Source organism: Helianthus annuus, mitochondrion (assembly GCF_002127325.2).
Source record: "Helianthus annuus mitochondrion, complete genome".
Lineage (NCBI taxonomy): Eukaryota > Viridiplantae > Streptophyta > Magnoliopsida > Asterales > Asteraceae > Helianthus > Helianthus annuus.
The window spans coordinates 159,672-174,435 of record NC_023337.1 but is presented as its reverse complement, the minus strand read 5'-3'; the positions used below and the strand labels follow the sequence as shown (position 1 = coordinate 174,435).

The 14,764-nt window shown below is 45.2% G+C and overlaps 1 protein-coding gene and 3 non-coding genes across 4 annotated transcripts; all 4 read left to right on the top strand.

Annotated features, from left to right (window-relative positions):
• Positions 1-3,512: 3,512 nt before the first annotated feature.
• Positions 3,513-3,600, top strand: trnS. Its single transcript has one exon. It is a non-coding gene; the product is annotated as a tRNA-Ser (tRNA).
• A 381-nt stretch (positions 3,601-3,981) lies between these two features.
• trnF lies at positions 3,982-4,055 on the top strand. The gene has a single exon. It is a non-coding gene; the product is annotated as a tRNA-Phe (tRNA).
• A 305-nt stretch (positions 4,056-4,360) lies between these two features.
• Positions 4,361-4,435, top strand: trnP. Its single transcript has one exon. It is a non-coding gene; the product is annotated as a tRNA-Pro (tRNA).
• Positions 4,436-4,713: 278 nt separating this feature from the next.
• On the top strand, positions 4,714-5,643 carry nad6 (NADH dehydrogenase subunit 6). The gene has a single exon. The coding sequence runs from the start codon at positions 4,714-4,716 to the stop codon at positions 5,641-5,643; it is 930 nt and encodes a 309-aa protein (YP_008999565.1).
• The last annotated feature ends 9,121 nt before the right edge of the window (positions 5,644-14,764 follow it).

Genomic DNA, 14,764 nt, shown 5'->3' with positions numbered 1-14,764 from the left:
CGGGAAATTCCATCCTATTTATTTGATAATGATGAATGAGGATTTACGTACTATCCAAAGCTAACGAAATGAGTTGAACGATGTTCAACGAATCCCTAGTGGTCTTCGAACCTGCTCGGCTAAGCAAGGACGTAAATCTATAGTAAAGGAATCATGAAATGATTTGAAAGAAGATCAGATAGAAGAAAAGAGAGATTATAAAAGGAAGGCGTAGACCCTCCCTTTCTAGAATAAAAGGAAGGTGCTTCGACAGAAACTCCAGAAGGATTATGTGAGTAAAGAAAGTAAAGAACTAATAAATAGAATCTCCTTAGGAATTCTTGATGGAGACAGACTGGGAATGAAAAGCAAATTGATTGGAAGAGCTGGGATCATATGTGCTTATTTATAAAAAGGGAAGGGGTTGGTTTATAAATAGATCTTATTGAAATCTGGCCTTATTAGAAAAACAAGGATGGAGACTGATACAGAACCCTAGCTCACTGGCTGCGCCTTCTTTGAAAGAGAAAGGCTTGAAAAGAAGGCGTAATTCAGTGTCACAAAACTCATTCTATTGGTCTTTCTCTAAGACCCTCGGGCTTTGACTCATTGATAGCCGGAAGCTGTCGTCCTATGCAGGCAAGCGAGAAGGCAGCGTAAAAAGCAGTATCGACGGATCTACAGTGTTCTAAAAGCTCTCTATCCAATAGCCGCTTATGGCCTCTCTTCCTTCATCGATGTGCTTAAATTAGAAGAGAAGCCATAAAGCGAGAAAATACCCCAGCCCAGTATGGAAGAGGCAAAAGCCAGTTTCTTTCGTAGTGACGAATCACCAAAGACTACAGCAGTGTCTACAAGCGGGAAAGCAGCGCTCAATCCGTATCGACATCGACTAAATCCGTCTCGCGTAAACCTGTATCGACTACATCTGCCCTACCCTTTACTTGACTTGACCGGTCTTAAGCTTAAGCTAACTCTTTCCCGACTGGAAGGAACTCTAGAGTAGCTCCTTAGCTGCTAACTGGCTGGACAAGCGGCTCTCGTGGCTTTCTTTCCTTCTTTAGAATAGCCCTTTTCTTTGAAAGTAGTCCCCAGAGCAGAGGTGTGGACTAAAGGAATAGCACAAGCGCTAATCTAAGGATAGTTTTCAATCAATCCCTATAGGGATGAAAAGAGAGCGTCTAAACAGAGTCCTGTGGGGATATAGAAATAGAAACCCTCTCTTCGACTCTTCTGCTGATCGTAGACCATCCTTTGATTTCAAATCAACAGATTCATTGAGCAATTCTTGAGTAAACTAATAGAATTCAAAGAATTAGCGTAGTATCAGGACTCAAACTCCCTCTACAGACCTTCTCTCTGCTCGTCTAGCTTGCGCTACTCCTTTATCTTTCTCGATATAGTCCCCTGGAAATAGAAATGAGCTAGAGCTCCCAGTCCTTTCTAAGGTACGAAGTGGCTTAGTTGAACATAGTGAGACTAAGGGGCGAAGCTGCTTACTTGATAGAGTAAGGAATTTATACCCTTTGGATCGAACTAGGAATCATACATTCGCTAGCTGGCAACACAACTTTTACCACCCCAAAAAGATCTCAAGTGATTAGGCGGGGACAGGATTCGAACCTGTAGTCTTCAGATCATGAGCCTGATGAGTTGACCATTCCTCCACCCCGCTTCATCCATTCCCATTCCAAAAAGTCCTTCTTCGATCTGAAGGTGTGTTAAGCATATAGTCATTGTGGTTACAGACGGGTTCTGTTTCCGATTAGACTAAGAACCTTCCGTCTAAGAAACCTGCTTAACCTCTCCCCCCTGTCATGTATTGGCTCTCTCTCTCTTTCCGCTGATAGAGCAGTTTGCTAGTTTGCATTCCTCTATCTGAATCTCTAACACTAACAGGCGACAATCACCAACTTCATCACTGCCTTCTTGTGACACATCGATTGGGTTCCCACCCCAGCTCTGAGTTAACTATTTCAGAGCTCTATCCCTTTCTTTCTCCCAACGCCGTTTAGCCGGGTCTAGTTTTCCTCTCACCCGGAAGGTGGCTAACTCCTTGGTCTTACGAGCCGCTTACGCTAACTCAAGCAGGTACCGGGAGGGACATCTTAGGCAGTAGAATCGAGCGGTGCCGTTCAGTGACTACATACGAGTTTATGAATCAATGAAATTTCCTCTTCTATTGTAGCGATACGAACTCAGAAGCAATAGTAAAAGAAGCTTTCATTCCGGGGAGTCAGATGATTGTCTGGACTGGTTCTTTTGAGGGAGGCCTATAAATTGCACGGGTCCAAGCTTGATTGATTGATTCTTTTAAAACTAGCTCCTGTAACCAATCTCACCATTAGCATTTTCACCATTCTAATGGAAACTCAATTCTGTGGATTAAAGCCCTTCTTTAAAGAAGTCCTCTAACTAGATCAGCTAAGTAGGTAGCTTCGCTCAATTGATTCTATAACTCACCATAGCAAGGTAAGCTGCTCTGTCTGAGTCGTTACTAACAACCGAGAAGCCAGTCTCTCAGCTGATAGCTCATCGGATCATGCAGCTCCTGATCTGGTCATAGAAAGAAGGAAGTCCGAACTCAAAGCCAGTGTCTGAGCCAGCTGTCCTTAGTAGACTGGAAGCCAGATAAGGAAGTCTGGTCTAGCTCTCGAAAGTGGAAGGCAGAAAAAAACAAAAAAGGATAGCTGAAAGTGGGGAAAGTAGGGCTACTCACATTGATTTACAACCAAAAATCCTATCTTGAAAATGACATCTTCGTGAAATAGAGAAAGCCGCCCCGTCTCCAACTGAGGTCTTCTCGCCCGCTGCCAGGAAGATTCGATCCCAATGACCGCCTCGCAAGACCTCTGTACTTTTTTCTTATTATTGCCTTTCCTTATTTAATAAGGAAATCCACTTCTTTACTAGAGAGAACTCGATTTGAAGCTTTCATTCCTCTTCGGGTAGTTTGGTTTATCTTTATTTAGCTATTGAGCAAAAAGAGTTCGCTACCTTTCTGCGTAAATCTTGTTTTCGGGGGCTTTGCTGGCTTGCTGGCTAGCTCGTGCAATCAATAAAAAATGATTCGCGTTAGTAAGCTAGCTTTGTAAGCTAAGCAAGCCTGGTTCTCCGGGCACTAGGGTAGGACGTGGATCGACCATGACGAGAATGGACTTCTCCATAATGTAATAGAAGAGTCACAGTCCAGTTCCACGGGCTTTCTCCCTTCTCGACCAGACGAAGGAGATATGAATTCCATTCAGGCGGGTAAGGGCTTGGCTTGACCCTGTGTTCTCGGGTCGGAGGCGAAAACTGGCAAAGTTCATCATTCAGTGGTGGGGTGTTCGTAGAAAAGAAGGCGTCGCCCAACGAGTGGCAGATTTTGATGGAGTCTCGCTTGGATGCTGGGGAGATCCATAGATCTGGATAGAGTCCCCGGAATAGTACGCGCGCTAGCGCGCTACGGCTTACGCAGTTGATCGGATCAGATAGCCCTTCGGGCAACCAACCAAACCCGGCACATCAAATTCCATTCCGATCAACAACTTGAAGGTATGGCTGAGTGGCTTAAGGCATTGGTTTGCTAAATCGACATACAAGAAGATTGTATCATGGGTTCAAATCCCATTTCCTCCGGAACAGAAGTGAAACGGGCGGGCGAAATGACGTGAGAGAAAGAACCTCTTGGTGGAGTCCAGCCCCCCAGAATAGCACTACTTAGTGACTAGGAGCGGAGAGACCTTTGCGCGTTCTTTTTGTTTGATCGGCCTATCTTCTTTCTATAAGCAAGCTCCCTCCGGCTGTCCAGGGGCTGGGCGGCTCTCGGTTCTTGAGGGGGATTAGGCGGCAGTTGAAAGAGCTGCTCGAAAGCTTGACGAAGAAGCGAAAAAGGCCTATATATAGATTCTATTCTTTCTTATTATTCATTATTATTCTATTTTTAGTACAAGGGCTTTTTACTAGTCAAGTGGTAAGGTAGGGCGCTATTCGATGAAGAAAACATCTTTTAGGAAAGTGGTTCAGGTAGCTCAGCTGGTTAGAGCAAAGGACTGAAAATCCTTGTGTCAGTGGTTCGAATCCACTTCTAAGCGGGCCAAGGGTCCAAAGGCCGGATTTTGAAATTCAAGTGCAAGAGTAAGCCAAAAAATGTGAGCGCTCCTGCACTATACGGCTTTTTTGCGTCGCCCTATCTTGCTGGAGGCATATTCAAAATAGATATATAAAATAGAAAATATATAAAATCTATCAAAATGGAAAAAAAGAAAAAGAAAAGAAAAAAAAAAAAAAGAAAAAAAGCTGTTTCTTAGGTTCTCGCGTCCCTGTGCCCAAAAGGATGGGTGAGTTCGGTTTGAGTGTTCATCGATCGGGTGGATCTATATGCTCCGGGGTGGTGAGACGAGGTGTAGCGCAGTCTGGTCAGCGCATCTGTTTTGGGTACAGAGGGCCATAGGTTCGAATCCTGTCACCTTGATGTGAGGCATTCCGTCAGCAAATACTCAAATATGAACATCCATCGACCGTTACCACTTCCTCTTACTCGTGACTCGTATATGTACTTTCTATAGCAAGCACACGAGACCTATACTCAGCAACTTTGCTTAGAAACCTTTTTCCAGTTTCTTTATGCCCAGGCTCCCTTAGTTTTCTGATCAAATGATCAGTTATCATTCCTACAATCCGGCGAAATTCGGGTATATAAGTGTATCCTTATGGGTATGCAAGCACTAGAACAGGGAAGGACGACGTACTATGATACTTTCTGTTTTGTCGAGCCTTGCTTTGGTCTCTGGTTTGATGGTTGTACGTGCTAAAAATCCGGTACATTCCGTTTTGTTTCCCATCCCAGTCTTTCGCAACACTTCAGGTTTACTTCTTTTGTTAGGTCTCGACTTTTTCGCTATGATCTTCCCAGTAGTTCATATAGGAGCTATAGCTGTTTCATTCCTATTCGTTGTTATGATGTTCCATATTCAAATAGCGGAGATTCACGAAGAAGTATTGCGCTATTTACCAGTGAGTGGTATTATTGGACTGATCTTTTGGTGGGAAATGTTCTTCATTTTAGATAATGAAAGCATTCCATTACTACCAACCCAAAGAAATACGACCTCTCTGAGATATATGGTTTATGCCGGAAAGGTACGAAGTTGGACTAATTTGGAAACATTGGGCAATTTACTTTATACCTACTATTCCGTCTGGTTTTTGGTTCCTAGTCTGATTTTATTAGTAGCCATGATTGGGGCTATAGTACTGACTATGCATAGGACTACTAAGGTGAAAAGACAGGATGTATTCCGACGAAATGCTATTGATTCTAGGAGGACTATAATGAGGGGGATGACAGATCTACTAAAGGAAAGTAGCTTGATATTGGTTCGAATCCAATTCGTGAGATGGCCATCTTGGTCATATAGATGTCTTGACACCCTTCTTTTCTTTTCTCATTTTCGAATGACTGTCCCATTCCATTTTTGGTATAACTTCAAGCCTGGACCCGCTATACGATGTATTAGTAGAACCCCTGGGATACGACGCCTGCTCCTTGAGTATCATGGGATTGAATACCCCGACCTCCCAGAGGCTCCCGAGAAAGCTATTTCAGCCTTCCGGACAGTTAAGGGCAATTCCTACGTCCCTCATCGGTCTGAATCCCCACCCCCGCATAACACTTACTAGATTTTGAAAGAAAAACTGAAAAAACGCTTCACTTCCTGACCTTATTCTCGAGTAGGGAGGGTTCTCGCTACTAAAGAAATTTCTTCAGTTGAAGTAGCTCTTTCCTGAGATGTCTTTCAAGCTGAAGAAGGAAGGGCGCTTTCCTTCGTTGAACACAAGACAGACGGGGACAAATCCAATCCCTTAATTCTTTGATCCCAATTCAATTGTTGTTTGATGTAATAATAGAGGTGTCAGGCTCAGACTCTGAGAAAGATGACATGCGGCTAGTCCCAACTCTTAGTCTCGTAGTCTTGAAACTCAGCCGTACTTCCTTTGGCTGGCCTTTCGATCCCCTCGTTCACAAAGGGGCGCAACTGAAGCTCATCTAACGATGTGATAGTGGCTGTTCGCTCCTCTTTCTCTTCCTCTTTTTCTGCTTCTGCTAGGATTTTGTCCTGATAGCGCCGTGCTTGTTCAAGAAAGAGAGAGTCCCTTTGACGGAGAGAAAGACTCCGGGGATAGATAGTCAATGGCCTATGAGGAAGACATCTCCTCTGTTTTTGCTCTTATTTTTGGCCTTTGGGCTTTTTGACTGTCCAACTCAATATCTTAAAATAGAAGTCATCATCTTAAAATAGAAGTCATCTTTCTTCAAAGGCCGTTGACTCTGCTTCCTTGATTGAATAATCGAAGGTGAATCAATCAGACAGGACGGACGTGTGATAACAACACTTGCTTTCGTGCTGGAATTCCCCTTGGCGTCACTCACCTCTCTTTCCCTTGCTTTGCCCCCGTTTACCACAATGGCTGTCTCGCTGTCTACTGGAGCTCGGATCCGACTCAAAGTTCGTGTGTATGCGCCCTGCCCAGAGCTAGCCTGAAAGAAAGTTCAATAAAAATGATTGACACTTGAAAGTAAGGTGAAGACTCTTTCCCCTAATCCATCCATGAATATACTTTTTTCGCTAAGAAAGCCTCTACTGGGCGGGCTACTCCAATCATTACTTTTTTTCTGGGTTGTTTCATAACATAAAGTCATCTAAACAACAGCTTTTAGCTTGCTTCTTGATTGTGGCGATCCCCTTCTTCTGTTCTTGACTCGTACCTGAAGCTAAGCCGGACTCAAGGAGGCTTCAAAGCCAGATCTTCGTCTTTCATATAGAAAGGAGACCTCTCCTTCTCAGGTTATCCCATTTTTGCTTGAATCCGGCCGTCAACTTCTTCAACTGCTGATGCCGCTGACCTATATGGTGTGCTTTTCTTTCCTTTTGCTTCGAGCGCCCTTTCCCCTTCTCCGCACTCAAGTTGCTGTCTTTCCTATGGCTTGGACCCTTTCCGTGCCTCTGAGGAAAGATTCTCGCTACTCAATTTCTTGAGTAAGTGAAGTTCTCCTATCAGCTTAAAAAGGGCTTTCTCAGGTCGACCTTTCTTTAGGTTAAGTGGCGTGTAGCTAATCTCGCTAATATCTCAGATCGGGGGACGACTCTGTCTCCGCTTCTGCTCGTGCACTCGTTAAAGCAAACTCATGGCCTAGTTCGTGAATGAGCCTACAAGTGGTAACCGCTCTGTATCCGTCATCTCTTTTGAAGAAGCTGCTGAGCTAGATGCGGCGCTTTCAAAATCCCGTGACTCTCAGTCATCTATCTTCTTTTCACCTGAAAATGTTGGATTGGGGGAAGGCTTTCCTTCTTTGTTGACTTCAACTGATACCGGCCGATAGCCCAATCTCTTAGTCTCGGAACTAATTGTCTATCTAGTAGCCACTCCTTGCTTTGATGAGTTAAGTGAAATGAAAGTCGATTTTGATCCTATATCGCAGCATCATGACTCGTCAATGAAGCCGACATGGGGCTAGAGTCATCACATCAAGTATTGGGCACGTGGGTGAGTGAACTCTAGTTGTGCTTGAGTTGCGATCCGCTCCGGTCAAGTCGAACCTTGCCAATTAGCTTCTGGAGATCGGGTTCTCACTACCAGTCCAAGTGGGAATTCTTCTAAGAAAACCCCTTCTTCTAGTCTTTATCTTGAATCTTTCTTATTGTCTTTCCCTTTCATCTTGATATCAACTCTGACATTAACAAAGCATCGGGCGGGGAAGCTTTCAATATTATGATGAAAGAGACTATCGGAGAAGGTCCCACTCTGCTTGCGTCCGCTAGCTGACGACGTGTGTAACGCATGCTCCTGTTCCGCGGTTGGTGTTATATATAGAAGTTCTTGGTTGAGAGTATCGGGTCTTCAATTAGGGCTGATCTCCTCAACGCATCCGCTGTTCAATCATCTGCTGCTGATGGTCTTGTTGTCGCAGACGGTCTTCTGTTGGCAATTGAATCAACTCTTACTGCTCGAGTAGACGGTCTTCTTGGTGAGTGAATCATCTTCATCCTATAATAAATAAGGACATTTACACCACCTATTACAGGTCAGGTCCTAAAGCTATAGTGTAATTCCCTGTGACTATTGACAGGAGATCCTTCTATGCTTTCACCGATAATCACATCCAACTACATCCAGGAATCGCATCTGCCAGATGTGGTTTCGGGACCAGGCGTGTAACCTCGATAGCATGTGCCCTAGCCACCCAAGCCTATTAGTCGCTTAGATAAAGAAGGAAGCCCTTCGGGAGCTATTCTTTCCCTGATATTGGCAGGACTTACTAGCCCCTAGCTGTTTCAATGGTAGGAGCAGGGGATTGAAGAGGGACATCCGTGCTAAGAAGAAGGGACTGCAGCCCCAAGGTGTAGCATCAGTTCCAGACAACCGCTCAAGTTCAAGTAAAGGCTTCTGTCCTAGGAAGAAAGGCTCGAAAGCCTAAAGCTATGATTTATACTTGCTCTCTCCCTGAAGTGGATGTGGAAAAGCGGGCGCTAATGCAAGGAAAGGAGGTGTTGTTCGTCCACTTCTGCTCCAGCTGAGAAATTACCTTGTAGTCAGAGGAAACTCAAACGTAAGCTAGAACCGGAGAAGAGAAGATACTTTAGGTTTAGTCCTATTGCCTGGAAGTAGAGGGGAGTTCACTCACAGCCGGGGCTGCTTCATTCTCCTAAGCCTCAGAATAGACACCTTGCTGAAGCCCTAGGAGGGGAAGGAGTTAGTCTTCTAGTTTATCCCAGACTTATTGGAAATGGAAAGCCAGGGGAATGCTACCAACTCCCTTTACTCCCACGTTGGAAAGCATATGAACTTGACTGAACTGAATGACCAGCGGGGTAAAAGAAGAAGGGATAAGATAAGACAGTAGCACCCACCACTCTGTCAGTAGAAGGTTATCCAGTCGATCTTCGTAAGTAAGTAAGTAACACTTTCATCGATGATTCCTCTAATCCTCTAAAGGCTTAGAAGGGAGCTGAACCGTTTATCTCTATGAAATTCTGGACGCCTCACTTCGCTCGCCTCCCTTCCGGTCGCCTCAGCTTCTGAATCCAATCTTGAACGTTCAGTTAGGCATTCACAAATTCACTTCTCTTTCAAGTTCCAATAAGATTGTTATGCTCGTGGTGACTTCTCAGTTAGGAATTATCATTGCCCGGTTACAGGACTAGGGCCCTACTAGCCTCATCGGCCGATGTCTGCCGTCTCGCGATTCTTGCGTTTATGGACCGAAGGAAAATAACTCCAATCCTTCTTCAGGGCAACATGCTATATTATATGATATATCTTGGGAGTTGAAGGTCGCAGTCCCTTTCCCTCAGGCGAGTTCCTCACTTAACTTAAAAGAGGAAGGAGTCTTTGCGAATTCAGTAGCTATGCTATTTAATACACACCTGACTTCTACCTTCGTGTGTCAATGGATCTTTCACAGACTCCCTATTTATTATGTTTCCCTATTGGTCTCACTACCATACCAAACCCTCCCTCCGGTCGCCTCGTTCCCTTGCTTTGATCCTCTGTCTCTGAAACCTTCCTTAATGAAGTGGAGAATTCCTTCGTACTTGAGTGTCGCAATGAGCCCGTAGGCAAGGTCCTTACTATTTTCACGCATGACATGAGGTTGTCTACCTCACTAGTATTTGAACTGGAATGCCAGGCGGAGGAGTGTAACTGCCTTATCGCGCTATCCGACTTGTATGTGAAAAGCATTTCGTACTCGTAACTGATCCCTTCCTAGCGAAAGGTGTGCTCCAATGAAAAGTACACAACACTAGTAGTGCCCCTTTTGACGACCAAGTCACAATGGAAACAATGTATCTCTCTGGGGATGCGAAGAATCTTTGAAAGCACTTTCGAACCATCACACGGATTCCAGCCCAACTGCCCATGATATGGTAAGAACGGAATGGAAAGGAAAAAAATGATATGCGCAGACGTGAAAGCTCTATCAAGAGAACTAGCTTCTTTTTATTTAGAGAGGAACGATTCCCTCGTCTGAGAATCGTCATTCACGCACTCTTCCTCCCCACTAAAAAAAGCGATTGAGAATCTCGAGAACCTAAACAAAAATGCAGAAGTGAGCGTACCCCAAGGCTCTCCTCTCTCCCTCTTTTTTAGCCAACATCATCAACCCCATTTTTCACCTTGAATGGGTCAAAGCCAAAAATCTGATGAATAGAAGGAAAGGAGATCAGAAAAATAGGCGGACGACTTATAGTATAGGTCGGATGTTTCCGTGAGCAGTAAGCAGCAGATCCCCCCTTATTTTGGGAAAGCTGGTGGCCGCGTGTGAATTCTTTCAAGGCAAGGGGCGGCCTGATTCGACATTGTTGTTTACTCTGATCCGGTCGAGGTGGTTTTCACCAGCGCGTAGGTGGTCTAAGTTCCTATGACCGAGTCTTTCTGGCCCCTGTGAACATCTTTTCTTAATGTATTAAAGAGGGCCTCTCTAACCGGTGAAGGTGGGTGTCCACTAACGGCCATTCCTGGCTCGGCTCCGATAACGCAATTCCGGGAGGAGTCGGTAGTTGGGCACTGGATCCCTTCGGACCTGGAGAACGTGTGACGCTGAGTCGGGGTTTGGTGAACCAACAGGTCGCTCCTCTAGTTGAAGTATCGGGCCCCTTTTTTGTTGCCTAGGTTACACCTTCGGAATACCCCAGAAGGGAATTTTTCTCTACTTCCCCCAATCTTCACTTTACGCCACGCCGACTCCCCTTTCGTCATAAGGCGTGGAATTAGACCAAGGGGAATATCCATAGGAACAAGTCCCTTAGATTTCGCACATAGGAGATCGAGACACAGCCCCAGGGCTATGGGGAAAGATGTAGATCGATCACCCTAGATAGACAACTACATAGAGGGTCTCTACAAGTCAGTCTATATATTCTTTGATTTCGTTCCCCCCGTAAGATCAATATCACAACCAATGAGGTCCGCAAGTTTCACATCTAAGTAATACTCGATCCGATAGTTTACGATATAGATAGATATATATTTAACAACAACATTATAAGAAAAGATATTAATAGATATCGGTAGTTGTCCGGTCGTACCCAAACAATAAGATTCCTGAGGAAAATGCACCTAAGATCAAATATTTCGAGCCGGCTTCCGTGGAAAATTCAGACTTTCTTTTTGATGCTGCGATCACATAAAAACATAAACTTTGAGGCTCAATAGCTAAATACATGGCAATTGAATCATAAGCCGAGATCATAAAGAGCATACTGCGAGTAGGAAGTGGAATTAATACAATGGATTCAGAAGCATCAAACCTCTCTTGTTCGGAAGAATCGAAACACATCGAAATGGTACCAGCCGTACTTAATAATAGAAGGATTTGGCAGAAATATGTAAAATTGTCCCTCCTAAAAAGATTATTCCAGAATAAATGGGCAATAGTTAGGAGAGGTGCGCCAGCGGCGAGCAGAAGCAAGGTTATTAGATACCTCAGGAAAGCCCGGCCAGAACCACACGTGCAAGTTTCCCTGCATGTGGCTCGTCCGTGATAACTTCTTCGGATTTGCGTGAACTAGCGGACCGATCACTAAGTGGGGATGCTCCCTCCAGCATGAGCGAACCTTTTCGAAAGTGGTTAGGAATGGGCGCCCCTCTCCCAGCCCGGATCCAACCAGGTTCTATTGATCATGTCCCCTTCCCAACAGTTGGAACTTGTCTTGGGGCGTCTTTGGCTTTACGAGAGAAAGCTCGCCGTAGAAAAAAGTCTTTCTCTTCCCGTCCCGGGTCATAGGTGCGTCCACAGAAGAGGAAATCGCAATGCATCTTGCTCAGCAGGCGTAGCTTGGAGTGAGAGTGTAGCGGGGGTAAGGTAAGGAGGCCGCCAGAGAGGAAGGCAAACCGGCCTATTAAGCGCAGCTAAGCTAATATGCGCCGGAGAAAGCCAGGTGCCGTAGGTAAGCTCTATTCGGCCCGGAGCATTGATTCCCCATAACGAATAGGCTAGCTCTATCTCTCAATTACCTATCCTGTGTTCGAGAAGGTCCCTCAGTTCCTCGGCAGCACCTCGAGGTGCATTTAGTTGTCTTACATGAGACTCGGGATATTACCCACTCCATGGCATGACACCTTTCGCTCATCCATTCCGCCCGCCCGCCCAGACGCGGCGCCTTTTCTCATTATCATCTACCGCCCTTTCTTTCCTCCCCGCTATTCACGCATGAAGATCGTCGTATGTATGCTCGACTTCGGGTGTCGGTGCTATAGTATAGGTAGGAGTACATTATGGCAGGATCCGTCACCCGGGCAAACCAACCCTCCTCCAAGAAGAATTGTGCTATGCCCCCCCGATCCCTATAGAGCGAAAGAGCTGCCTGGTGATCCCTAGGTTGCAGCACGTTCGGTCGTTAACTCCTCGCGCCGCTGCCGCCGTTTCTAGGACCGACCGACGCCTCACCTGCACAGGTACCTACCTAGTGTCGGTCGCACATTCAACATAGCGTTCGGACTCATGTGCCTTCCAGAACCAGGGGTCTTCGAGCCTGCTGCGTACGATTAGCCAGCCTTGCGGCGGCAAAAGGATTCTAAGCCCCCCCATGCTACGGTTCCCTGCGGTCCGAACCCGGTGCCGCATTAGGTTAGGGAACTGGGCGATAATAGCTCCTCCGCATCCCAAAGCGCGCTGCCCTCCTAGGCGCGCAACACTAAGTAATCCAAGCCAACCCACATTACTGACTAACGGTGGATAATCAAATTTCTTAGACGTACTAAAGACAACTCCATGAATGAGCAAAATGAAGGTTGCATTAATGAGAAAGATCTCTGGGGAAACCGCTAAAAAAAGATTGAACATGTGGGAGGATCCGAACGAATTCTGCTTTCATTTCCCACGTATGGAGCACTGAGTTACTTACGTTACGGTCTGAAGAAGAAGGTAGGCTGCACGCGGCTAGGAAGGCTACGTCCCATGCGTCAGTTTGTGGATCGCGGTCTCACACACTAATCGCACTATGTGGAAGAGTGGGGACTAAGGAAATTGTCTCTAAGGAAAGTTCTCTTCCAAATGAGCTATTTAGAAAAAAAAATCAATCTTAAAAGATTTTATTTTCTTTTGTATCTTTCGATACGGGATACTGTGAGAAGGGTTCCTTTGAATCTCTTTTAAATAAAGATCCAAAGTTTTTTCCTTCAGTGGAACTCCTCCCTTTTTATAAAAGAGACATTCCCTTATCTCATACCGATTCGTGTAAATGCGATCTCTACTATACTCATCGTGGAGCAGCTCTTCCTCTATGCTTTTTTCTATGATATGCTGTTTGTCCACCAAATCATGATAAGCTGTTGTACTGATTTGATCACTATTCTCCAAGAGGTGCCGATTGAGGCGACCCTCAAGTTCGTCGTAACGCTGCCCGTCTTCTATAACCGGTTTGATCACCTCAAGACCTACAGGAGGGGCGCTTCGGTGCGCTACAGGATGGTCCCGCAGGTAATCCTCTTCTGCCACGTGAGGCTGGTGAGAAGGTCCGGGAAGCATCCAATGCGCCAGAGAGGGGCTTGCTTCCGTAGTGACGAGTGCTCGAAAAGCACAGCCAATCACGAAGGCCAGAGCGGAGGAGCAGCCCATCTTGCTAAAAAGCAAAGAGAGGGCCTTCACCCCTATGAAGCCCGCTACTTTTGAAAGTACATCAATAAAAAACGAGATTCCCCCTATCGAAAGACAGAGAAGATAGAAAAGCATCAGAAGAGCGATGAATAAGAGAAACGGAATGAACGCCCTAGCACTGCGAAATCAATTCATTCTCACTGAAGATCCAACCCGTATCATTTGCACTTTCATCGATTTTATCATTAGTATAATCTATCTATTTTATCATTAGTATAATCTATCTATTTTATCATTAGTCTATAGTTTGCAGCTTATCAAGCTTTCAATCCGTTCTTAGACCTACCGGTGACCAGCTTCGCGAGACCTTTTCGATCTACACATGACTAAGCTCTATTGGGCGGTGGCTTATCGAAGCACTACTTGATAAGATCAGTAATAAAAAGAAAGACCTGCCCTTTCGGTGAAGTTGCTTTCTTCTCTTATGATATTTCTAGTTGGATTCAAAGAGCGCTCCTAAATGCCTTACACAATTCAAGAGTTAAGAAAGGCTCTTATTCATTCTTTTTATAATATAGGAAGAAGGAGATCTGACTTCTTAGAAGGAAATGAGCTACCTAGACCTTTGTTTTTTATGTACAGGTCTCGTGAAGAGAGAAGATAGGAAGAGGAGTACGCGAAAGGAGACTGTGAAGTAGCTAGGTGATAAGAAGACTAGCTCGGGCTTGAAAGCTTGAACGTATAGGCTGTTGGATCACAATAGGTGGAGTCTCTAAAAGCCTTATAGAAGCATGAGACTGAAGAAGTCAGGCATCAGTTGGTGTGAATGACTCCGGCCGAAAGGTTAGCGAATCCGACTTCATTCTTTTTGAGGGAAAGAACCGACCCCAACCAAGGGGGCTGTGCCTCCCTAAGCTGTCTTGATCCCTTAAGGGTTTCGGAATGGAAGGGCAGTTAATGGAAGAGTAACTGCTTCACCGGGAATACTAAATGGCTGTGAAGAAGCTGTCATAGCCTATTGATCTCTTAGTGGATAAGGGAATGCAACTCAATAGAAAGACTTGTTCTCTCAGGAACACCTGTAACATCCTCCCCCGATAGACTTCAGTCCACTCTTGAGGAATAGGATGATCAGATAGGTAAATCCCCGCTAACTTACAAATCTAACTACCTGAAAGGGCCTTAAATGTGAGCCAGTAGACC